A 26,401-nucleotide genomic window follows, 5' to 3' on the forward strand; every position below is an offset into this window, starting at 1 on the left:
CTGGAGCAGAGCGAGTAATGTGGAGATGACATACAGCTCATGCTCACGTACTGACCACTTCCAGTGTACCAGGCCTGCTCCATGTGGGGCCACACAGGGCTTTGTTCATACTGATAACAGTCCAACAGAAGAGTTTTCTTCACCATTTTACAGGTGGGAAGGTTGAGCTCCAGACCCAGTCGTGGATAGCCCTGTCACCCGCATAATCAGCAGCCAACGCTGCATTCCATCTTGGAAGCCAAGTCCAGAGCCTGTGTCCAACCCCTGAGCTATGGAGAGAGCTAGGGGCCTGAGAGACGGTGAGAAGGAGTCTATGTGTTCCTTTAAATTATCTCGTCTGTTCTTTTGCTCTTTCTATTCAACTGCTAATTCTACTTGCCAAGTACTTTTAATGAAGCTACTGGCTACTTTTTTTTTTAACATATGTGTGCCGGTCCTGGGGCTTCAACTCAGGCCCTGGGTGCTGTCCTTGAGCTTTTTTGTTGATGTGGATGTTGTTGTTGGCGATGGTAGTGGTGGAGCTTAAACTCAGGACCTGGGCACTATCCTTGAGCTTTTTCACTCAAGGCTAGTGCTCTATCCCTTTGAGCCACAGCACCATTTCCAGTTTTCTGGTGGTTCATTGGAGATAAGAATTTCATGGCCTTTCCTGCCCAGGCTGGCTTCAAATGCTGATCCTCAGATTTCAGCCTCCTGAATAGAAATACAGGCATGAGTCACCTGTGCCCAGCTCCCTGAGCTTTTTTACTGAAGGCTAGCACTCTACTTCTTGAGCCGCAGCTCCACTTCTGACTTTATGGTGGTTAAGTGGAAATAAGAGTCTCATGAACTTTCCTGCCCAGGTTGGCTTCAAATCATGATCCTCAGATCTCAGCCTCCTGTGCAGCTGGGATTACAGGTGTGAGCCGTCAGCACCCAGCTTGCACTCTTCTTTATTTCAGTCCACAAGTATTTATTGTGCACTTACTATGTACAAAGCCCAGTGTTGGGGAGGTCGAAGAAAGATACAGACGGTGACCTGCTTCAGCTGCTGGGGCCAGGGGCATGGTGAAGGATCAGGCATGTGGAGATAAGGCCCCAAGGGTCTTGGAGTTTGGATCTGGTGAGTCTCCAAGGCTCTTGTGTTAAAGGCCTGGCCCCCAGCCTGGCAATACTGGGTCATGTTAAGAGGAGGGACTGAGTGGGAGGAAGTTAGGTTGCAGGGGCACAAGTCACTTTCGATCCTTTGGCTCAAACTTAGGCAACCAGCCCCAGAATGCTATGAAATATAGTCCTGGCTGTGGGAGCAGCCATGCGTTCATAATACACCAGAACTCAGCCAACATGCGGAGTGTTCACAACCAACTGAGCTGGCATCCTTCCCCCTGGTCTTCCTGCTACTACAAGGAATGAGGATGTGGGGCCCGGGACTGAGGAGGCTGGGAAGACAGGGGTGCTGGGGAGTAGCAGAACAGAGCAACAATCTCGGGATAATTAGGACAAGCAGCTAAATGTGATGTTCCACGCCAGCCGCAATGCAAGAGCGAGTTTTCCACTGTAATCGCTCGTAAATTCAAAACAGCTTGGACAAAGGAACAACAGCTTTACAAAAGTTCCATGAATGTAAACATATTCACTGTGGGGGGTGTGGAGAGACAGAGGGTGACGGGGGGGGGGGGGGGGGGGGGGGAGGGGGGGGGGGGGAGGAGGAGAGCGCAACCTCCGCTTTGCCTGTCCCTAGACGGACATCAGACTTCCATTATGTCACCCAGAGAGGGACAACATTTGCTTCCCATGAGAAAAGTTGCCACGTTGTATTTAACGTGTCTGTAGCTCTGTTAACAGAAGGGCTTGTTTTCTGTCTGTATTTATGTCTGCCAATTACGGAGTGGCTGAACATTTGTACTGCCATTTAAATAAAAGCAGCAGCCGCGGTGTGGGATCTCTTCTCCATCCATCCATACACAAAGCTGTCTCCAGCGCCTGCTGTCTACCAACCACAGCTCTGGGCCAGGAAAGGATGCCTACTTGGAGTCTCCCTTCTCCCCAGGGAATGTCACTAGGGAAACGTGGCGTCATCGGGCTGGTCTTTCCTTCCCCCTAGCCACCATGGCTTGAGGGCATTCTGGAATTTTCTAGCACTGCCTAGAACCAATAGAGTACATTGTTCTCCCAACATCTAAGACCCTCAGTCCTCCAGGTCTGAGTCAATCCTCAGTCCCCACTCCCCTACAGAGTAGCCAAGGCCTTGGTTAGTCCCAAACCATCTCTCCTCCAGATCTGGGTCACATGACTTTGATTGTGATGGCATTTGCTTGGTTCTCCACCTCTGAAACAGCCCCAAGCATGTCCTTCACCTTGTCTGTGTTCAAAGGGGCTTCTTCAAATTAATTACCAAGACAAATAAAGGCACACCCTGGTGCCTGGCACTGGTGGCTCATGCTTATAATCCTAGCTACCCAGGAGGCTGAGATTTGAGGATCCTGGTTCAAAGCCAGCCTGGGCAGGAAAGGCCATGAGACTCTTATCTCCAATAAACCACTAGAAAACCAGAAGTCAAGCTGTGGCTCAAAATGGTAGAGCACTAGTTGAGCAAAAAAGTTCAGGGACAGTACTGAGGTCCTGAGTTCAAGCCCCACTATTGACAGGAATGAAGGAAGGAAGGAAGGAAGGAAGGAAGGAAGGAAGGAAGGAAGGAAATAGCAGATCCAGGCTGATGTTTCTTTGTAGAAGGAAAAAATATTCGCCATTCATTCCAAGTAAATTACTTCAGAACCCAATGACTTCACCAGCTCCCAGGAGGAGCCAAAAGACTTGCCATGTAGCTCAGCTCCTCCCTGAGGTGTGAAGTGGCAGGAATGTGGTTGCTTCCAGAGGCTTCTCCATCCTTCCACAGGTCAGTGCCTTCTCGCCCCTGCCCTGCCAACTTCCAGACATCACCACAGGAGATACACAGGCGACTTGCATGGTGACAGCCAATTTTCAACAGAGTGAGACAGAGATGGCAAGATTCCAGTGCCATCTTGTCTTGTGTTGTTTTGTTGAAAAGGACACACATAGGAATACTGAAAAGCTGACCCTAGAGCTAAAACTGGGTTCTGGTCCTTCCTGAGGAAGGTTCTACAAGGTGAGCTACTGGACTAGAGCCAGCTTCCAGCATGTCACCCCTGCTCTACCAGAGGCCACCTGTGCCCTGACAGGACTCCGGGGTGACCCCAGGCTCAGGGACCTGCTGAGACCCTCCGAAGGGGAGGGGCATCTGAGGCAGGCTCCTAAGTCCCCTCCTAAGTCCACCCCCACGAGCACTGTGATGGGCTGAGGGAGGCCAGGCCTGGGGTCAGCCTCGGGGGTGGAGAGAGGTGGAGGAAGTTGGGCTTGCATAACCACAACAATAAGCCATGCTTCCCTGTGTGTCACGGGCCAGGGACCTTGCCAAGCCCCGTCAGGGCCTCCCTGAGCGCTGGCCCCAGCCAGTAAGTCTGTGCGACGATTACTGTCAGAACTCAGCCCTCAGCCTGCCCTGGGGCTCCCGGACACACCCATGGGTGCCAGCACCAATCTGCCTCAGGCTGCCCTGCGCCGCAGGGCCTGGCGTGACCCCCTGCAGGCAGGCAGGGGTGGGTGAATATCCCAGGGTCCACCCCCGGGAGGCAGCACTGAGCTGCCGTCCACGGTCTCTGTCAGAGGCTCCTGGCTGCAGTTACTGAGGGCACCAGGCCCCTTAGCACCACAGCGCCATGAAGACAGTGGGGAGAAGAAAATGGAGGCAGCTGTGGAGACCCCCCACCCAGGGCGGGACACGGGCAGTCCTGTAAGGAGCAGGATGTGTGACCCCCACAGGCCCAGTGATAAGGGCTCGGTTACCAGAAACCAACCTTCGCCCCATTTCCATGAATGCAGTCTCTGTGGCATCTTTGAGAAAACAAAAATAGTAACCATCTTGAAGACTCTTAGATGCTCCTGCGTGTTTGGGGAGTCCTACTTCCTCCCCTCCCCTTGCTCCCACACCTCCCCACAACCGTTCATACACACGGGACCAGCATTTTAATTGCTGGAGATCTCTTGTCCGTTCCGTCTGTCGACTCCCCCTAAGACCTCCTACACACAATCCAAGCTGGGACTCACGTCCGTGGCTGTTAGTTGTCCATGGGCAGCTCCACCGGGCACGGCTGAGGTCTTCTCAGCTCTCTGGGTCCTCAAGTAGAAAGGCCAGGAGCAAAGACAGGGCGCTTTGCTCTTAAACTGCCAGGCTTCTGCTAATCCATTAGCCTGGGAAAGCATCCAAGGGCACCCCCTACAGGCCAGCCCTGGTGAGAGAAAGGAGAGAAAGAGTGGGGGGGAGAGGTGTGGCGGGGGAATGTGCAACACAGACACAGACAGACAGAGAGAGATCACAGAGCAGTAAGATAGGCTAGTGCGTGGGAATGGTACAGCCATATTCCAAAGTACCCTCAGATCCCTTGGGATGGAGTAAAGTTCTAGAGGCTTCCTGGTAATGATTTGAGCAGAGCATAGAGGACCATCTTGCCAATCTACCTCTGCCTCAGAAGAAGAGGAGACTGTCATGCAAACAAGGGAGGGACAGACGACCTTAGAGGGAACAGAGTGGGCAAGTAACAGAGCTCTACGCCTGGTCAGACGTGCCTGGTGGTCTCTGCTGGGGCCTAGAATGTTCTAGAGTGCTAGAATCTAGACTGTGCTAGGGTTCCACATCCTGCCTAGAAGGTTGGGAAGATGCTTGCTGAATGAATGGCCAGAGAGAAGGACAGGGGACAATGTGTTCACATTGTGGTGGTTGTAAGGGCGCAGGAGAGAAGGGCAGAGAGAAGAGGAAGGGACACGGAAGGGAGACTGAGGCATTGAGGACAGCCAGGTGCACCGGGCAGCTTGTATGTGCTATTCTGCACACACTGTGTGCACCCAGTCCTTCCAGGGCCCTAGGAGGTGGTCCTTCTGAGGTCACCCTTTTTGTTGAGATACTGGGCCTTGAACTCATGGGCTCATACCCTAGCTTGGCATTTTTGTGCTCTACCACTTGAGCCACACCCCTACTTCCAGCTCCTTGCCGGTTACTTTGAGATGAGTCTCAAAGACTTTTCTGTCCAGTCTGGCTTCAAACCTCAATCATCAGCTGTCAGCCTTCTGTGTAGAGAGGCTTACAGGCATATACCACCAGCACCCGACTGGGCTCCCCTTTTATGAATGGGCTCCCCTTTTATGAATGGGCTCTGAGAAGCCCACAAACACACTCAGGGCATGACAACTTGAAGCTGGCACCAGAGCCTGCCACTTGGAGGCAGATTCACTGCCCACAGTCTTAGCTCAGGCCAACACTCTCCTCAGCTCAGTTTCAGCCTGGCATGGAGCAAATACATCCCTCCCTTGCTACCCAAAACCTACCTAGCCCTGACAACAATGGCAGAAGGGCCCAGAGGAGCTGAGGACCATTGAGAGCTGCCAAGAGCATAATGTCACCCAGCTGTGTGGAGTGGCTGGGGCCAGGGACCTGGTCTGGACTCCAGAGCTCTGATTCAGATGGGCTGGATAGGAGTAAGTGAGTCACCGGGCTACCGTAGCCAAGCTGGCCTTTTGCCCCCGGGCTCCTGAGCATGGAGCGTGCTCTGTGGACACCTGGCCTTGTGGAATGGTGCTGAGCCCCTGCTGCTCTGGCCAGGCCTCTTCTGCCTGACCCGTCCGTCTGGCTGTTCTGAGCTCCTCCCAAGTTTGTTTCCAATAAAAATAAAATAAAATAGGCAAAGCAGGAAGCCAGATTCTTAAGGTCATTTACTCCCTGAGAAGTGGACGCTTTGGCAGTTAGTGGCCTCACTTGCAAAAAGGTGCCTCCAGTGGCCTAGAACCCTGGTGCCCGTGACCAGGAAGTGCACCCACCTGTGACCCGGAAGTGCATCCTTTGCCCCACCCTTGGCTGCACTGGATCTTAGCCATGGGGGTTCCCTGACCCTGGGAACCAGAAGGGGCAAATTTCTGTAGCCAAAAGAGGGACGTGGGGAGCACTGTACCGGAACGCAGGAAGGAGGTCCTGGAGGGGCGGTGACAGCTCTGCCTGCCCAGGCTGAATCCAGATAGGACTTAAAGTAGTGATGTGTAACTGGGGGTGTGAGGGTGGCCGGCGCGGGCAGGCAAAGCGGGGCCCGTGCACACTCAGGCGTGAGCAGGACACAGCGCTCTGTGAGCCGTAAGCTCACCTGGCCCAGGTGTGCGCAGATCCAAAGCGGAAATTGGCTACCCCTCCCCAAATCCAGTCACATTCCGGCCTGCCCCCTGCCGGTGTCTCCTCCTCCTCCACCCCTGGTTCACAGGAAGTCCCTTGATGGTCCTTGGAAGCAGAGCACCTAGAATGAAAGGTGTTAATCAGGACAGAGCCCAGGAACAGTGGCACACCTGGGAGGTTCTGACCTAGAAGTAAAGCTTGGTGCTCTCCTGTGGACTCCGACGGGGTCAGATGCTGCCTTGGGCCAAAAGCTCCAGAACGCCAGACCCAGCAGGAATCTGGGGACATCCCTGCCGAGGAAGGCAAAGCCCCCGCGGCACACAATCCTGGAGCGGGAAGGGGTGGAGAAGGGCTGTGTGCCAGCCCTGGCTCTGCTGAGCCTCAGGAGTCATTCCTGCTGGCTCCTTTGAGCACATGACAGGTTCAAGGCCCAGGGGGGTGACGGGGTGGAAGGGACAAGGAGGGCCTGGGGATCCAGGCCAGCCACGTGGCAGCCCAAGTCACAGCTCAGAGTCGGCCCCGCTGCCAAACAGAATGGCAAATCCCCTGGTACCAAACCTTCCCCTTTCTCAGAAGAAGCCAGGAAGACCAACATGTATTCAAAGGGTTCCAACTTTCAAATGCTGGCCATTAAACCTGTTTTGCAGAAAACACCATATGGTTCGAAGCAGGCGATCTTTGAACGGCCCACAGGCTGTTCACACAGGGTCCCCCCACACCCCATCTTGAGTCAGGCAAGCCAGCTCTGGTAGGTGCTGGAGGTGAAGCGGATGGGGGGGGGCAAAGGGGGGGTTTGTTTCTCATGGCCTGGTTGCAGTGAGCCCCACCCCCACCCCAGGGGCCAGGGAAGTCCAGCAGTGCTGATACCAGGGCAGGCCCCTCCCAGTCCCTGCTGCGGCTCTTGCCGGCTTCTACCTGTGTCCCACTGGACCCAAAAGAGTTACCGACTTCCTGTGCCTCTGTATTCCCTCCTGGTGTGCAACCCTCCCAGCTCTGTGAACGACCCTGAACGCAACTCACCTCCCTGTGGCCCTTTTGGTTGAGACTGTGCTGCCCTAAGGTGTCACAGCTTGAGGGTTGAAAGCCTGGAGGAGCCCAGAGGAGGTAGGGAAGGAGAGGAGGAAGAATCAGGAGGCAAGCTGGCTCTCCCCCTTCAGGGATCTTTCTGTGCCTTGGTTTTCTCATCTCTGACTTCAGAGGACCGGCAGACTGGATTACTCAGGCAAAGGATGCACAGCACACTGGCTTGCTTTGAACCTCCATTGAAACCCTAACGTTTGCAAAATGATATTTTCTGGGACTAAATGGCCTGTGGTCTTCAAACCACAGGTCTGGGAGCAAAGGCTTGGAAGCTGCCTGTATCCCCTGTCCTCATAACCTTCCATTCTGAGAGGCAGAAGTAAGGCAGACACGAGCAGAACTGACTCGGATGCCTCATGGCTGCTCTCTGTGATCAGGGCAAGGAATCTGGGGTATCTACATTCATAGAAGGGAGTTTGCCCTGGACCCTTCCTGGCTCCGACCAGCTCAAGACCTGGGGGTCTGCAGTGAGCCTTACCTCTGCAGACCAAATGAAAGTTCTTCTGCACCCACTCTATGACACTTTATCTTAATGAAGCATAGAAATTAGGAAATTCCAAGCTAAGCTTTCTTGAATTGTGTGGGTAGAAGAAATGTTTAAATCTCCCTTCTTGGCTGAGTCTTTGCAAGGCAAGCGTTTCCAAATGTTTGGCCCCGGCTCTCCTCCTCGGCCTCCCCCTCCGCCTGTCCCCAGGAGGAAGGGTCCTCAGATAAGGGGGGCAGGCGTCGGCCAATCAGGGGGTTGCGCGCTGACCGCGGGTGACCCACTGGCTGGGTCTCCCCAACACCTGGATAACTGGCTGCTCTGCGCCAGATGTGCTTGGCAGCCGCCCCCTGTCAATCAGGGGCTTGGGTTTGGAAAACGAGAGAGCTGCAAACAAAGGCGCGGGTGAGGCGCGGGAGAACATCCTGACATCCAGCCAGCCACAAGAACAGGCTGAGCCGCGGTTCCCAAAGATGTCAGGCCGCAAGGGGGCAGGCCCTGATGTCCAGGAGGAACCCACAAGCTGGCTGGGGCCTGCTCACTTCGGGAGCAGCACCAGGGGTGGGGTAGGGAAGGACCAGGGCTTGAAGGCAGACCCAGGGGCTGGGAACCAGCTGTGCTACTTAGCGGGCAGGTCACTGGGGTCCGTTACTTGGTCTCTGTCTTAACCCGTCTCCAAGGCTATAACCTCAGTAACTTGTGAAAAAAAATAGAAATTGATTTGGGGTCATGGCTCCAGAGGCTGGAAATCCAAGATCGGGAGTCTCCATCCCATGGGGGCTTTGCGGCCTCAGTACCTGGCGGAAAGGTGCAGGTGTGGAAGAGAGAGAACCCTGGGCTACCTCGCTTTGTGACAGCCCCCTCTCCTCACGGCTAGTCCAGCCCAGAGAGACCAAGAACTCACTGTAGAGAAGGCCATGAATCTCCTTCCGGACATCTCTGCCCTTCAACCAAACACCTCCCACCTGGCCTCACCTCCTAGCTCTGCTGTCCCAGGGCCCATGCCGAGGAGCTGGGGGGACAGATCACAGTCAAAGAGTAGCAGTCCTCTTGGCCTTCCACAAAACGGAGACATTGCTACTTAACTCCCAGGGGTGGCACATGCACTAAAGATAGGTAGGTGCACCATTGCTCACATGAAACAAGGCTCCAGGGAGCCCCCTGTAGAGGCAGAAGCTCAGTTGGGAAGAGAACCAAGCGCTGACGGAGGAGTTCCCAGAGACTGGAGTTCAGCCATTCTTTCAGACACTGACATTTTTTTGTGTGCCAGCACTGGGGCTTGAACTCAGGCCCTAGGTGCTGTCCCTTAGATTTTCCACTTAATATTGGTGCTCTATCACTTGAGCCAGAGTCCTACTTCTGGCTTTTTTGGTGGTTAAGTGGAGGTAAGAGTCATGGACTGACTTTAAACTGTGATCCTTAGACCTCGGCACCTAGCTAGACACTAAATTTTATCCTGCTCAATCCCTCCTAAGAGGAAGTATTGCCAGTTTTCCATTTTGGTGTGAAGCCCCCCACCCCCACCCCGCACTCACAGGTGGTGACTGAGCGTCCACTGTGGTCCCTGAGCTGGCATTGTGAAGACAGGGCTAACTTCTTCCCAGCCCCACACTCCGGAAGAGCTGTGGCAGGGGTTTCTCTGACCTCCAGTAGCAGAAAGAATGATGTCACTCGCAACCCAGTTGAGGCTCTGAGCCTTACCCTGGCGCCCACCCCTCACATGCCCCGTGGCTCTGGACCTGTTGGAAAGTCAGAAGTTAGGACCCAACCCTGCCAAGTCTCTCTTCCAAATCACGGGCCTATCTTGTCACTCTTCCTTTGATTTTTCTCAGCCTCATGTCCTTTGACCTATTGCGTTTCTTCTTAGCTTTTGCTAACCCCTTGTTAGAACTTATGAGGACAAAGTTGGAGAGGGACTTCAGAGGTCACTCACAGGGGGATGGAGAAGTAAAATGGGGATGTGTCTTGCAGTAGATGGTGTTAGGTCCGCTGGGGAGAAATAGCCCCTTCCCTTGGCTCTCTCCCCATGCACCCTAGAAGTCCCGGCCCAGCACCTGTAACCCAGGCAACTGGCACGCCCTAGGGGCCATGGAGGGGTCCCCCAGGCTCTGAGGTCACTTCCTCATCTCTGAGGTCACCTCCGCTTCCGCAGTGTCCACCCCCTCCCCTCCCCTATACAATTTCTCTCCTCCTGCCACAATCCCTCCTGCTCCGCTAGACTCCGTCTTGTGTGGCTGGAGGTTTGCTCTCTCCCTCCCTCAATAAACTCTCTTCCCTTGAACCGTGTGGGAGTTTTCCTTGTGGCAACGTTTACAGATGGTGCCCAGGATGTGCTCACTAGGTGATCTCTGCATGTCTGTCTGTCGTCTGTCTGTCTGTCCATCTGTCCTGTCTGCGTTAACAAAAACCATGGACTGGGCAGTTAATAAATGGCAGGCATTTTTCTTTCTCACAGTTCTGGATGGTGGAGGACTGAGATCAGGAGCTGGCATGGTTGGGCTCTGGTGAGGTATGCAGTCACTCACCTGCAATAACACTCTCACATGGTGGCTTTCCCCCACCTCTTTCTAAGGGCATTAATCACATGCCCGAGGGCTCCACCCTCAGGACCTCATCATCTCCAAAGGCCAGGAGTTGAGGGGACACACACACACACATAGTAACAGACCCGTTCCTGTATGGTACAGGCCCAGGTGAGCAGATGAGGTTTACAAATCATCTTCCTTCCATAGACAGAGGATCAAGTTTGTCTTCTGCTGAGATCTGCCCACGTACCAGAATCACCTTCCTCTGGCTTCATGGCTGTCATCCTGGGCCCTCCTGGTGGGGGTGGGGTTAGTGCCGACACTATCCTATCCCCCATTCTCCCTAGAGGACATTTGATCCACCTTAGAGTCCACAGGCCCCTCCCGGGCTTTCCCTCCGCTCTTTGTCCTGATGGAGCAATGGTGAGCCTGGGCCCCCAGACAGAGGTAAGTGTGTACGAGCTGTGAGGAGTAGCACCTGGGAACCTCCCTTCTGTGAGCTCTGGAGTCACCGCGGTCAAACCAGCCATGCTCTGCTGGGGGTCACCCATCCCAGTTAGTCTCATCTCCCAGTAGGAGGTGAAAAGAAGAAGCAGGAAGGGATGTGATATGGGAGGCGCTGCCTTCTGTAAGCGTGCATTAAGCACCTACTGTGTGCCAGGACCTAGAGACAGCACTGAGGAAGACAGACACAGGCGTGGAGCCTTTCCCTCTCATCGCAGGGAAGCACAGTGACCAGTGAAGACGTCTGACAGGCCTGGGTTGGAGGCTCAAGTATTGGGGTGGCAAGAATGGAGAAGAGATGGTTCTGGGGAGACTATCCAGAAAGGCTAAGAGCAAGACACGGTCCAGATTGTGAACAGAGATCTGTGAGTGGAGGAATTCGGCAGGCGGGGCGGGGTGGGGGGCAGCTGGCGTGAATGGGCATGTGTGTAGCTTTCGATCATCTGGAGCGGGGGAATGCAGTCACTGGCATAGGCTGCAGAGTGGAAAATGTCGATGACACACTGTAGTGGTTTGCAGCTGTGTATAATGAGGCAGCCCCTAGACAGCTTCTTGGACGCCCCACCTTCTCTACAGCAGACTGAGAACACCACGAAACCTGCCTACTGTGTGTGGAGCCCATCCCTCCCGGGGCTGCCAGACAGCTGTCCAGCGGCTAACAAAACCAGATGTTTGCACGCATCAAAACACCCAGCCCATTGCCCAAGTGCAGAACGAAGCAAGTCTTGACTGATGCCCAGAGAGGGACGGACAGATAGGAAGACAGATAAGTGGATTGCTGTTAGCCACTCTCTCGTGGCAGCTTCCCAACAGAAACGGCTGCTTGGCAAAGCAGGCCCAGTGCGCCTGGAAACCACGGGTGCCCATCCCAGGATGTCCGGCTTCATCCTTGCTGGGATTTTGCACCCAGAGAAGGGACAGCACCTGGGAGGTGGAGGTGGAGAATGTGGAGAGTCAATAGTGTTGGCGACTGGCAGAAGGCACCAGACCTGCATCTCCCTCCGGTTGGCTCCACAGAGCTTCAAGCTCTCAAGATGGACATTTTGTTACTGTCTAGGGCTCTGAGTTCTTCTCCATCCATCAAAGAATTAAAAGGCAAGAAGATGCTGGGTGCTGGTGGCTCATGCTTTAAATCCTAGCTACTCAGGAGGCTGAGACCTGAGGATCATGGTCCAAAGCCAGCCCAGGCAAGAAAGTCTGTGAGACTCTTATCTCCAATCAAACACCAGAAAATCAGAAGTGGCACTGTGGTCACTCTACCATAAAGTGGTAGATCTCTAGCCTTGAGCAAAAGATCTCAGAGACAGCACCCAGACCCTAAGATCAAGCCCCATAACTGATAAAAGATGAAGAAGACAAAGATGAAAATGAAGAGGGAGAAGGAGAAGGAGAAAAGAGGAAGAAGAGGAGGAGAAGGAGGAAGAGGAGGAGGAGGAGGAAGAGGATGAGGAGAAGAAAAAAGAAGAAGAAGAAGAAGAAGAAGAAGAAGAAGAAGAAGAAGAAGAAGAAGAAGAAGAAGAAGAAGAAGAAGAAGAAGAAGAAGATTGGGAGCGGAGGCAAAGTTTATTTAAAAGTGAGAGTAATATATCAGGGGAAACTGAGGAAAAGCTTCTTAGCTATTGGTGGGCTGGTATAAACCCCCATCCTGAACTCCCAACTGGAAGGCCACCATATGCCAGATGAGATCTGATCCGCTGCTTCCTGGGGTGGGGTGGCTGGGAGACAGTATGAGAGAGAAGTGGGGCCCAGAGACCGGCAGCCTGGCAGAGGCCCCGGCCCCTCTTTCATAGTCCTCTTGGCAGGGCCAGCGCTCTGGCGTCTGGTTGAGTCACAACTCACCTCACACCAAGGGGGGCGACACCTGTCTCCGGTGTGTCTGCCCCAGTGACACCAAGTTCTTTACTTTCTCAGCGCCGTTGTCTTGACTTTCTCCAAGGAGGGGTACAGGCAGTCTCTGCTGCCCCCAGATCCTCAGGAAGAGGAGGAGTGTCACTGCCACCCTGTCTGATTTCATGTCTCTGAGAAAAATGAGCCATACACACACAGTACACACACAGGTAAATATACACATAAATACTTACACAAGATAGGGTTAGGTCTTAATATATGCAGTATATGTTGAAAATGTCTTCTTATATTAGAAACGCTGGCCGGGCAGGGTGGTGCACACTTATAAAACCCCAGCTACCTGGGAGGCGGAAGTAGAAGGATTGAAATTCAAAAGCATAAGATCCCATCTGAAAAAGCAAGTAAAAGCGAATGTACTGTGTGTGTGGCTCAAGTGGTACAGCACTTGCCTAGAGATCTTGAGGCTGTGAGTATAACCCCATTACCACTTTTTCTCCAAAATAAATGAGTTTAAATGTGCAAAATCCACCCACCCAACCAAACACCACAGCTTAGCAACACAGTGCAACCTGTGGTGTCGGTTCCCCCACCCATTATCACTGCTTTGTGAAGTCACCACCCAGGATTGGAGGGGGAGCAGAGGAGGGAGGGAGGGAGGGAGGGAGGGAGGGAGGAGGGAGAGACAGAGAGAGACAGAGAGACAGAGAGAGAGAGGCAGAGGCAGAGACAGAGACAGAGAAACACAGAGAGAGAGACAGACAGACAGACAGAGACAGAGACAGAGAGACACAGAGAGAGAAAGAGAGAGAGAGAGAGAAGCAATCATACTACCTGTCACTAACCTGGGAAGAGATCAAAATAAGTAAGTGCCGTCATAATCCTCTTATTTTTTCCTGGAGGGGAGATGGGGTAGAGCAGCTCTCAGGTTTCCCTGTGTCACGTCACGTGGTTCAAAGCCAGCCCGTGTAGGAAAGTCTGTGAGAGCTTTATTAGCAGGTAAGCACCAGGAAACCGCAAGTGCAGTTGAGGCTCAAAAATGGTAGAGCACAAACAAAGGAGGAGGCTACAATGCTTGATAAGAAATGAAATGTACTCATTATCGTGCCCATGTCATTGTAAACCCTCTGTACAGTATTTTCACAATAAAAAAAATGGTAGAGCACTAGTGTTGAACAGAAAAGCTCTGGGACAGCGCCCAGGCCCTGAGTTCAAGCCCCATGATAGACAAAACAACAAAAACAAAACCCTTCACGGTCACAAACCCACACAAAACCGCACACAAAGCTCTCACAGTGTGCCGGTCTTGTCTGGGAAGGTTGGTTCGGATTGATGTAGGGCATGCCCAGTTCCTTGCAGAACCTGTGCTGTGCTGGCTGAAGTGTGCTAGGCTGGGCCGGGGGGAACTGCCAGACAGCGTGGGCGATCTCGGGGCAGGCATACGGGTCCTCTTTCTGTGCCTGTCTCTCTCATCTCCTCCCCAGGATGAAAGCGAGGGCAGCGTCTGCTGCAAGGGTAAGTTATGAACCTGCTCAGAACCCACACGTTTTCACTCTCTTCTCTCAATTCTGCTCTTGGATTCCTGGAAGACGGGTGACCCATGACCAATCTCTATCGAGATTGTTTTGTTCCCTAAAGGAACGGAGAAGGAATGCAGAGAGCGACATAAAACCTCATCATCCCAGATCCGTGGGCAGTCCTGGCTTCTGGCTGCCTTCTGCTCATCAGCACAGAGGCCAGGACTTCCACCTGCTCTGGAGACATGCGCACAGGACGGTCCTCCCCCCCAGGCCAGGATCGGCCCTCTCTGTTAGCAAACACCGGAGAAACCTTTAGCGATGACTAGGCAGGTGAGCACTGAGGTCTTCTCACCATTTCTACTAAGTTCTTCATTCGTAAAAGCCATGGTCGCACACATGTGCACAAACACACTCACACACACCAGAAAGAAGAACACAGACTAGAACTAGAAGCAGAACCACTGCTGATAGTGAGGAAAGTACCATCCACCCTTTCAGGGGGTAGGAAGCAGAGGTGCTAAAGATGATGGAATTTCTCCAGCCCACAACGTAGCCAGTGCAGTCCCACCCTGACGTCTCTCAAAGACTTCAGAACCGGCGCTGCCTCCCGAGGGTGGAAGGGGAAGTCCACACCGCGCCCTGCCTCGGCCCTGGCGAGCCCACACCCTTCTCAAATCACTACTTAATATTCAAATGTACAGAACTTCCTCACAGGGGAATAAGAAGTCCAAAGATTTTTCCCTAGAAGGCCTTGGAGCTTAACTTCTCACAAACGGCCCCAAGGATGGAAAAAGTCTCCCAAATTGAGACTGGCAGGAGAGCAGGGCCCATTTTGTCTGATTTTTCTTCTCTCCTTTCCTGGCACCAGAGAGCTTGGTTTGTGCCAATGGAAAATTCCCAAGTGCCAAGCGGCTCTCAGATAATCTGCAGGCAGAGAGAGAGAGAGAGAGAGAGAATAAAATCTATTCTCCAGTGTGGTTAAGATGGAGCTCCAGCCAAAGCATATATTTTCAGATTGCTGCCATCTTTTTTATGTGGATCACGAGATTTGCACCCAACCTTGGCATGGGATGGCTTTAGTCCATCACTGGGACCAGCACTGGGTCACATCAGAGCCTAGATGTGGGGCTCAAGAGGACCCAGGTCCAGAGACCACTATTACCTGTACAGGCCTAGGCCTACAAATATTATAGAGAAGAGAAAGACAGAGGGCTGGAAGCATGGCTCAGATGGTGGAGAGCCTACGGAGCTAGCAAGCAAGCTGAGCAAACTTGAGTTTATGAGTTCAATCCTGGTGTATGTGTGTGAGAGACAGACAGACGACAGAGAAAGAAAAACAGCAGAGAGACAGAGATATGGGGGGGGCAAAGGGTCTGTGTGGATACACAGATGCAAAATTCGGTAAATACTGTGAAGAATGTAAAGCACTGGCTGGTAGATGGAATCTTGCCATAAAGCCTGCATTAAGATGAAAGGTTTACCGGTCTACCTCATGCAACCTCATATTAACAGTAACACTGGGATATTCATTTAGCCAGTGTTCATTAAACACCTCTGTGTCCAGTGCTACTAGAGACTGAGGAGCCACCAGCGGCAGTGTACTTGAGACCTGTCAGCACAGCTCTCAGCCAGACGACAGAGGCAGAATTCCGAAGGACAGCAGACCGCTAGGTGCTGTGTCTCCTGCCTGCAGTCCTGGCTCTCCTCTGACGGCGGAGCCAGGAGGCTCACGAGGCCATCCCGAGCTACATAGTGACACCTTGTCTTGGAAGGAAACCTAAACGATCCATCTAAGTAGCCTAATATCTAAACAACAGGAAGAAATTTAAAAAATAGGGAAAGATAAATGATTGTGATTTCAATCCCGGGCACTTTGTTCCAGCTGAAAGCCAGATGTGTTTCCAGATTGAAAGAATTCACCTGAACCAAACATAAACAATAAAAAGGGGACCACACGAGGTATAGGCTGATGGAATCGCAGAAACAAGGGAAAGAACCCACAAACCCACAAAGAGGAAAACAGTCAGACACAGAGAAGTACTGCCAATTGGGAGAGCAATACTTCTTCACTCAAGCAAACTATCATTGGAATATACAGTCAGAACGAAGACAGGGTCCAACATGCAAGAAAGAAAAAAAAAGAAACAATTGCTTGATTCGGGAAGCTACTGAAAGAGATCTTTCACCCACACAGGAAATGAACTAAGCAAACAAAGCATGCGATCCAAAGACATTAGGGGTTCCACCAAGGAGATAGGCAGAAGGGGCTTCCGTGATGATGGAAAAACAGATCAGCCACTGGACATCCGGGAAGCTGCAGATTACCTGATGTGTGTGGGAATATTTTCCCATATTCCCGAACTGTTTCTCCGTTTCTGGAACAGTGAGGAGATAAGCTAATGACAGGCATGTAGGAAACCAAATAAAACAAAAAGGCAGTTATCAACCTGAGCAAAAACAAAAGGTTACACAAGAGAGGAAATGTAATTATAGCTGGCATATTATGTGGCATGTAAACATGCTGTTCATAAAAGAGTATGCTCTGGGTATTGACTTAAAGGAAAAAATGATACTCTAATTGAAATGGTTAAAGGAAAACCCGGGAAAGCAGTTTAAGAGTAAATCGTCATCTTTGTACTAAGAAAGCTACTGATGAAATTTAATGCAAAAAAAAAAAGTCAAGGGTTATCTGTGTAGAGATGTTATTTAGAAACAAGTAAGAAAATGCTGGTAGAAATAACTACAAGCTGAAAATTGTTTTATATCTGAGAAAGATTTACTTAAGAAAGGGGGGAGCTGTGTAGGGGCTGAACTTTTCCATTAAGAGATCTTCAGAATGGCATATGGCTTCTTTTAAAAACTTCTACCAAGAACGTTTAAAAACTGATAACCACTAGGTTTCCACTATGGAATAGATTGGAAATATGTTCTATAAGACCATGGATGCTTGATTTTATAGTACAGTAGAAGTGCATTTAAGTGTGATTTCTATTAAAACAAAAACTAAGTGCTGGTGGCTTGAAAAAAAAAAGAGTCCCCAATTTGAACCCAGGACAGGGCTGGCATCTGAAGACTCTAAAAGGAGAATTTAGATCAACAAAATATGACTGCCATGAACCAACAAGCAAAGAGGGCTGGAATTCCCAACTGGGAAGAGACGTGGAATATTTGGCTACACACAGATTTTGGTTTGAAGCTTTAGAAAACATTTGTTTTCATTCCTCGTTAAAAGAAAAAAGGTGGATGATGAACAGAATTGTTTGAAATGAGATTTTAGCAAGAAGATAAACCTCTTACCATTTCCTTAGCATTCTCTTATTAGCCCGTTATTAACAAACTCAGGGGCTGATGCTCCCGCTTCTTTACCATCTGCAGTGAAAGTTGTCAACTTTCAGGAGAGATTTGTTTGGTGTTAGATTTTTTAAATGTTTTGAAACATTCTTCTTTACGTGTTTTTATGTGACTTTCTTGCAGCCGCGGTGTTCGGGTATTTGGAGCATGTGAATTGTGTAAAAGCTAGGAAGAAGCTTTGCTCCGTTGGTGTGAATGTGTTGAAAGCGTGTGTGTTCTTGGAAGCACGCAGGACTTCACCTGAATTCCACATTCGGTTCTTGCACAGCTGACTCAGCCGTCCCGGAATCCAGGGACACCCACCCACGTCACGGGGTTGCTGATCAGAATATTAAATCAAAGACCGGGCCAGAGGGGCAGAGGGGGGCCTGGCAGAGCGACGATGCGTCTACCTCCCCTCCAGCCGCACACAGAGTCCTCCGACGCTGATTGTCCTGCATTTACAGCACAACTGGAGACATGTATCCACACTGATGGCGTCAGTGTGGGAAGAAGGCCTCAGCCAGCACACTGCAGAGAGCACCAGGTGGAGCAATCAGAGACCCGAGTTCAAATCCCAGTGCCGCACCTCAGCCCCTTCTGGGTGACCTCCCCTTGTCTGAACTTCAATTTCCTATCTGCACTTGACTTTCCTTCTTGTAAGAAAGAAACATTGCTTCATGAGGAAAACAAAACCCATAGGATAATGATGGTTTCTAAGGTTTTTTTTTTAAGATGGTTTTTAATGTGGCTCAGTGGTAGAGTGCTTGCTTAGCATGCCTGAAGCCCTGGGTTCGATTCCTCAGCACCATATACACAGAAAAGGCTGGACATGGTGCTGTGGCTCAAGTGATACCATTAGCCTTGAGCAAAAGAGGCTCAGGGACAGAGCCCAGGCCCTGAGTTCAAGCCCCAGGGTTTTAAATAGCCTGGTGCACGGTGAACCCTCACCAGCTCAGCACCATCATTCACAAGATTGTTCCATGTGTGTTTGTATCATCTTTAGTATGTGTTTCCACTAGGCCTTGGGCATCACAGGGTGGAGACCTCATCTTTGCTTCTCCTTGCCAGTGTGTCTCCAGCCCTAGCCCACTTCCTGGCACACAGCTGGTGCTCAATAAATGAGTAGTGCATGTGATGGACAGGATCGATGGTGGACAATGCGTGGATGCCGGTGGATCCTTAAATTAATGAGTGCCTTGGACTTAGGAATACACTAAGAAGCACAGGGGCAGAGGACAGCTTCATTCATCCAATCAATCATTCATTTAATGAGCATTGCTGTCCACAGTGTGGGAGACCCTGTGCATGCCCTGGGGTCACAGATGTGTGCAAAAGTGGCAACAATCTTTGCTTGCATCCTCTGGGTAAAAGCAGGGAGAGGGTAGCAGGTGTCTGGACAGGACAAAGACAGGAGGAAGAAGGAGGCAAGGGAAGGATTCCTCATGCTCCTGGGGGAGACGGCTCCTGAGAGAGTCCCTCTGGGGGGTCTGTGGGGATTGAAGCCGGGGGCTTGTTGAGTGCTTTCTAGCCAGAAGGTGTTTTCTTCCTCATCTGGCTTCAGAAGACCTGGAAAGGAACCCTGTTGCTAGGCTGCAGAAACAAGAGGCTGAAATGGGATCAGGTCACCTGAGTGTCCTCCACCATCCCTCCCTCTGTCCCTCGGGAACTGCCACCAACTCTGGCCCTCAGTTTCTTCCTGGGGTTCATTAGAATACACACCTGCGGCCCTGAAGAGGCCCATTTCCCACTGGCGGGCTGCCACGGTGGCCTCCCTGTACATCTGGGGTCCAACCAGAAGGGGGTGTCCTACTCCGTGAAGACTTGCCTCTTAGCTATGAGGCTGCACTCTGACAGCCTCTGGGAAGAAACACCGGCTGGGCCCTGGGCCCGGGCACAGAGTTGCTCCATCACGGATGGGTCTGGAGCAGGAAGGCACCAACCCCAGGGAAATCGGTGGCTAAATAGAACTCCTGTATCCAAGAAATCCTTTGCATTGGTTGTAGTCTCCCGCCCAGGGCTACTGAGGAGCTACTCATTCTGGAAGCCCAACAACAGCTTTGCACGCAAGCTCTCTCTCCTAGCTCGCCTCCCTGCCCACTGACAAACGTGGCCAGAGGAGGGGAAGTTGAGTCATGCATCTCCTCTTCCCTTGGCCCAATGCCCCAAACCTTACACACATACGACACCCAGCCTCCATTATGTAGGGGGCGGCAGCCTCTATTATGGGTACAAGAGGCTGGGTGGGGCTTAGGCTCTCCAGGGACAGAGAAGTATGCAGCCCAGAACTCCTCCAGGGAGGTATGAGGAAGCCTGGCCAAGTCCCCAGAGCACGCTCCATCATTCCAACACCATCGGATGTCAGTCATACATAGCACAAATTCCAAGTTAAATCATGAAGACCATCAAGACAGTGGCTGCGGCATAGGCGCAGACGGTGGGTCCTTGTGAGATGGATCCCTGCACACCAGCACTGACCACAGCATGGGAGGAGGAAAGCAGAAAGGCCTTCACCTCACCAGCTGGAAGTCAAGCTCCCTCGGGGAACTATTTCAACTACATCCAGTCCGGCGTGTCCATCCTGGCCCAGGTGAAGCCCCTGGCTATGGACAGACACCAGTGACAGGATGTCATTGGGATCCAAGCCTCTTTTGAATCCTGCCCAAGAGTGACAGAACACACACACACACACACACACACACACACACACACACACACACCAATGAGAGCCTCCAAAGCCTAGGTTTTCATAAAGCAGCACTTCCTCACCCTCCCAGAGGGGGCGCTCTTCTGCATGTTGTCTTGCTCCTAAGTCTGGGACAGTTCAGGCCACTGCTCGGATTCTTCCTAGGTGGATCTTGGTGCTCTCCTGGCACCACACAGCTGTTGCATGTGGTGGCCGACGACAGACCCCAGCTTGGCCTTCTCACACCCAGGTTTCCCTCCTTCCACTGAGTAATGGGGCTATTTGATGCTGTATCCATTGAATAGGTCGGAGGAGCAGCTGCCTGTCCAAGACCAGGTGTGTGGATTTGGTTTGGAGCAGACATGACTTTCACAAGCCAAATCACAGCCCTGTGTCTCCCTCGCTGAAGGGCGGGTCACAGCTCGTGACTCTCCACATGCCACACGCTGGCCATGTCAGCCTGGTCTTCGTGTTGTTGTTGTTGTTGTTTTCTTAACTAGAATGTTCCAGACATCCTCTTCTCTCTCCAGTCAATCACCATCATCCTCCAGACTCCGAGGCAGGAAGCATTCATTTTCCTTGCATTCTTCATCCCGGTGGTGTCTAGGCTCATGAGCTGTTTCACAGAGAGATCGGTGACGCGTTATTAATATTACTAACAGGCTCAATGCCCCAGGAACCGTGGTGGCCACTTTATACCATTTAAACTGCAAAATTATAATAATCACTTTAAAGAAAAAACTGGGGGAGGGCTGAAAGAAGAGGGAAAACAACCCGCAGGGCGCTGCGTCCAACCCGCAGGGTGCTCCGTCCAACCTGCAGGGCGCTCCATCCAACCCGCAGGGCGCTCCATCCAACCCGCAGGACGCTCTGTCCAACCCCCAGGGCGCTCCGTCCAACCCGCAGAGTACTCCAACCAACCCGCAGAGCACTCCGTCCAACCCACAGGGTGCTCCGTCCAACCCGCAGGGCGCTGCGTCCAACCCGCAGGGCGCTGCGTCCAACCCGCAGGGCGCTGCGTCCAACCTGCAGAGTGCTCCGTCCAACCTGCAGGGCGCTGCGTCCAACCCGCAGAGCGCTCCGTCCAACCCGCAGGGTGCTCCGTCCAACCCGCAGGGCGCTGCGTCCAACCTGCAGAGTGCTCCGTCCAACCCGCAGTGTGCTCCGTCCAATCCTCAGTGCACTCCGTCCAACCCGCAGGACGCTCCGTCCAACCCGCAGAGTGCTCCGTCCAACCCGCAGGGCGCTCCGTCCAACCCACAGGGTGCTCTGTCCAACCCGCAGAGTGCTCCGTCCAACCCGCAGGGTGCTCCGTCCAACCCGCAGGGCACTGCGTCCAACCCGCAGGACGCTCCGTCCAACCCGCAGGACGCTCCGTCCAACCCGCAGGACGCTCCGTCCAACCCGCAGGGCACTGCGTCCAACCCGCAGGGTGCTCCGTCCAACCCACAGGGTGCTTGGTCCAACCTGCGAGTGCTCTGTCCAACCCGCAGGGCACTGCGTCCAACCCACAGGGCGCTCCGTCCAACCCGCAGGATGCTCCGTCCAACCCTCAGGGCGCTCCGTCCAACCCACAGTGCACTCCGTCCAACCCGCAGGGTGCTCCGTCTAACCTGCAAGTGCTCCGTCCAACCCGCAGGATGCTCCATCCAATCCTCAGTGCGCTCCATCCAATCCTCAGTGCGCTCCGTCCAACCCGCAGGGTGCTCCAACCAACCCGCAGAGTGCTCTGTCTAACCCGCAGAGCGCTCCGTCCAACCCGCAGAGTGCTCCGTCCAACCCGCAGGGCGCTGCGTCCAACCCGCAGGGCGCTGCATCCAACCCGCAGGGTGCTCCGTCCAACCCACAGGACGCTCCGTCCAACCCGCAGAGTGCTCCGTCCAACCCGCAGGGCGCTGCGTCCAACCTGCAGAGTGCTCCATCCAACCCGCAGGGTGCTCCGTCCAACCTGCAGGATGCTCTGTCCAATCCTCAGTGCGCTCCATCCAACCCGCAGGGTGCTCCGTCCAACCCGCAGGGCACTCCGTCCAACCCGCAGGGCGCTCCGTCCAACCCACAGGGTGCTCTGTCCAACCTGCGAGTGCTCCGTCCAACCCGCAGAGTGCTCTGTCTAACCCGCAGAGTGCTCCGTCCAACCCGCAGGGCGCTGCGTCCAACCCGCAGGGTGCTCCAACCAACCCGCAGAGTGCTCTGTCTAACCCGCAGAGCGCTCCATCCAACCCACAGGGTGCTCCGCCCAACCCGCAGAGTGCTCCGTCCAACCCGCAGAGTGCTCCGTCCAACCCGCAGGGTGCTCCAACCAATCCGCAGAGTGCTCCGTCCAACCCGCAAGGCTCTGCGTCCAACCCGCAGAGTGCTGCGTCCAACCTGCAGGGCGCTCTGTCCAACCCGCAGAGCGTTCCGTCCAACCCGCAGGGCGCTCCATCCCTTCCTGCTGTCCGCCCCTGGCATCACGGGCAGTGCTCTCTGTATGGAACTTGTGGGTGCACCCAGCCCACCCCCACCCAAAAACCTGTCCTGTGTATTGAGCCTGATGGCCCACGGCCCAGCTGCCACCCAGCACCAGAGAAGCTCAATTTATTGGGGGAGGAGGGGTTGGAGTTCCCCTGCCTGGAGGCCTAGCTTCTCCCAGGGAACACAAACCTGACAGGAAGACAGGCATTGCCTTCTTCCCTCAGCTAAGTGGCCATGCCCATTTCTGGAGTTCTTCTCCCCCCCCCCCAGCCCCCTGGAAGCTCTGGGGGAAGCTGGGAGGTCTGCAGGGCCTCAGTGCTTGGTAGTCTTGGGCTGCTGCTTGACCTCATGCATTGCCGCCACCCTCTGCGAGGGTCTCCTTTAGAGACCCTGGTATGGATGGGGTGTGGCAGCGTGACAATGCCTGGGCAGAGCCTGGCACAGACTAAACTGCCCTTGCACACATAGGGCACTGGAAGCCCCAGGAAGGCTGGACCAAGGGCCGCACTGAAGAATCAAAACAAGGCAGGCACCTGTGGCGCCCGCCTGGCACCCTAGCTACTCAGGAGGCTGAGATCTGAGAACTGCAGTTCCAAGCCAGCGAAGGCAAGGAAGTCTGTGAGACTCATATCTCCAATTAATTACCAAAAAGCTGAAAATGAAGCTGTGGCAGTGCCAGCCTCAAGTGGAAAAGCTTAGGGACAGCGCCCAGGTCTTGAGTTCAAGCCAATGTACCTGCGCTCACACAGTAAGGAGAAGAAAAAAAATCAAATTAAAATACTTTACAACCCCAGCCTGCTCTCAGGAGCTTGCCGGCAGAGATCAACTCAGGACAAGCCCAAAGCATCAACAAAACCCTGGGTGCTCAGGGGTGGGGGTGGGGGGCAAGAGAGAGCTGGCTGAAACTGAAGCCAGCCAGCATGAAAGGGGCCCGACATGCCAGCAAAGCAAGCTGGATGGGGGATGGCAGCGTACAGAGGTGTGGAGGGCCCCCGGAAGCCCACCCCCTGGGGAGGCTCACCCCACGCTTTGTTTGCACAGCCCTGGGCTTGCTCCCTGGTTTGTCTACCTTCACCCCGGAGAGCAGCAGGGAATCTGCAGGTGATGATGATGATGATGATGATGATGGTAAAGACCCAGCCTCTGTGCCCGCAGAGGGATTAAATGACACCCACTGTGCACACATCCGGGGTTTGACAAATGCCATTTCACTCCACAGGAAGCAACTGCCTTTCTACAAGGGAATCCAAACCTCCGTTTTCCTGGCGTGCTAGACCAGCACTGGACATTCTCTGGGTGCCGTCTGGAGTGGAGAGGGTGGCTTGTCCCTGGGGTGGGCACAGCCGGAAGAGGGGAGTTTGGGGTGTCCATGGCAGATCTGCCCCACAGCTGAGCCCCACCCAGCTGCTCCCCACTCCAGCACGAGCGTCCAAGAGACTCCTCAGGTGGTGGCAGGGGCGAAAGGCCCCAGGCTCTGGGTCTGGAGCTGGGGACCCGTTCGGGGTTTGATGCTCTCCTAGAGGCTGCCGTGCTGTTCCTGAAATCCCGGAGGGAGGGAGCGGGCGGGGGACACAGAAAGGTTCACGGGGGGGGGGGGAAGCGCCTGTCCAGCTATGATATTTAGACCATTACCACTTCCCCTGTTACTGGGGGACACCCCCCCCTTTGGCCATACCCCAATCTCTCTTCTCACAAAGCCCCCTGACCCAAGCGCCAGGCGCTGCACCAGTGTTTCAGGGTTGGCTCCCCCCTTGGAGCTTCCACACGTGGGGTCCCCACGCAGGAGGACACTCCTCCAGCCCCGGGGACCTTCTGCCAACCTTCCCTTTGGGCTCAGCTCCCAGGTCGCCTCCATGAGAGGTTCCTGGACCACTCAGCTCGCCAAGGACTTTCATCTCATCTCCACATTAAATGCTTCTCGGGAGGGAGTGCGCAGTGTGTTAGTCCTGTAAGGCACCGGGGCAAATGCATTGCGTCCATGAAAAGGGGGCTGGCGAGCACGGGCTCCTGCTTCGCAGGGACAGGAAACGCTGCTTCACCCAGAACCCAGGGAACCTCGGTTCCCCAGACCAAGGGAGGAGGAGGAGGAGGAGAAAGGAGGAAGGAGCAGGCCAGGGCCTCTCTGCTTTTTAGCTGCCTGTGCAGCAGGAGGAAAGTTCTGCAAGGCGTTGAGTGATACAAATCCAATGGAAGGCACTTCAAGAGCCTCGAACCCGCTCCACACCTCCACACTTCCTCATCAGAAGTAACAAGTCCTAGAGGGCGCATGCAAGCATGCATGCTCATCCCGGGCCTCAGTGACAACCTAAAAGGACCTTCCACGATTCCCCTGAGAGTCCAAAGACAAGAACCCCCCCCCCCCGCTTTGCTTCCGGCCTCACAGAGTGGGTCCCCCCGCCCTCCCCAATCTCTGGAGTGCTCCAGGGGCAGAGGGCGACCCCAGGGGAGAGCTTGGGGGCAAAGTGGGCATCCTGATCAGGTCTAGAGGCCCCTGAGGGTTACCCACTGCGTCCCCTGGTCCCTGAAAGAGACACGTTGAAGCTAGGCAGGCGGGGTCCTCAGACCCTTGCAGCGGTCACAGTGGATATTAGGATTTCATGGTGGGATGCGCACCGCGGGCTCTACACAGTCTCCTGAGATCACAGGGGTCCCTTGTAAGACCCTCCCACTGCCTCCAGCTGTAGGGGAGGTGAAGGAGAGCCCAGGAGTGCTTACCCTCCCCCTCCAGTCCCAGCCGGGAGTTGTTATGATCCCCACTTGAGGGAGATGCTGCCTTAGGGTCCAAAACCTAGAGAGGAAATCCCCATCACACCCCAAGGTGCTGGCCTGGCCCAAACATTAGCTTCCAATCTGCATGGATTTGACACTGGGACAATAAACATGATTACCTTTAGGTACGGAGATTTGAACTCAGGGCCTCACACTCTTGCTTGGCTTTTATCTGCTTAGGACTGACTGACACTCTACCTCTTGAACCACACACTTCAACTTCCATCTTTTTGCTGGTGAACTGGAGATAAGAGTCTCACAGACATTTCTGCCTGTGCTAGGTTCAAACGCTGATTCTCAAATCTCAGCTTCCTGAGTCACTAAGATTACAACGTGAGCCACATGAGCACCTAAGCAAAGAAAAACAAGAAGACATCATTGGAGCCAAAGTAAAGCTATGGCCCTGCAACAGCCAGGCCTTTTGGATCATCCCTGCTCCTCCAACACCTCAAACTTCAGCCTCTGTGTGCTAGCGTGGTGCCTAACCCATGCACAGCTGCACTGCGCCAGGCACTAAGACATCCGCCCCTCCCCTGTTGAGTGACAGCCTTCACCCAGGTGCAGGCTGAGGGCAAGGGCAGGCTGCCCCTGTGTTTCCACATCCAGGAGTTGGGAGTTCGGATCAGCCACAGTCCTCTGGCTGAAACCCCAGGGGTGGGGCTGCTGTGAGCCTGTGATTCTGATCCCTTCCTCTGCCCCTAATTAGCAGTTGAGTTGGTGGCAGACTTTGAATTCGCTACTAGCTAGTGCCCAGTGGCGGCTGATTATGGCATCCTCAGGGGATGCGCTGGTCTTGGGGAGTGGGCCCTGAGCAGATCCCAAGCCTCTGAAATGCCCTCTGTGAGCAGCAGTTTGTGCCCTGTAACAACAAGAGAACAATGGTCACCACCCCACTGTCGAAACGGGATCGGAGCCCAGCCGGGGCTGGGCACAGCCGGGGCTGACCACCTAAGAGCCCCCCTTGCTGGGCCTGCCTGCTGGGGAACCTGGGCT

At 53.7% G+C, this 26,401-nt stretch overlaps 1 protein-coding gene across 1 annotated transcript; it reads left to right on the forward strand.

The window, feature by feature from the left end:
• The first annotated feature begins 19,951 nt into the window (after positions 1–19,951).
• LOC105991290 (DNA-directed RNA polymerase II subunit RPB1-like) lies at positions 19,952–26,077 on the forward strand. The gene is made up of 6 exons (XM_013023900.1): positions 19,952–20,089; positions 20,987–21,658; positions 21,888–22,265; positions 22,307–22,664; positions 23,681–23,767; positions 25,950–26,077. Exons 1-6 carry the CDS (start codon positions 19,952–19,954, stop codon positions 26,075–26,077), a joined length of 1,761 nt encoding a protein of 586 aa, XP_012879354.1.
• The last annotated feature ends 324 nt before the right edge of the window (positions 26,078–26,401 follow it).

Source organism: Dipodomys ordii, unplaced genomic scaffold (assembly GCF_000151885.1).
Source record: "Dipodomys ordii isolate 6190 unplaced genomic scaffold, Dord_2.0 Scaffold71, whole genome shotgun sequence".
NCBI classification, from domain to species: domain Eukaryota; kingdom Metazoa; phylum Chordata; class Mammalia; order Rodentia; family Heteromyidae; genus Dipodomys; species Dipodomys ordii.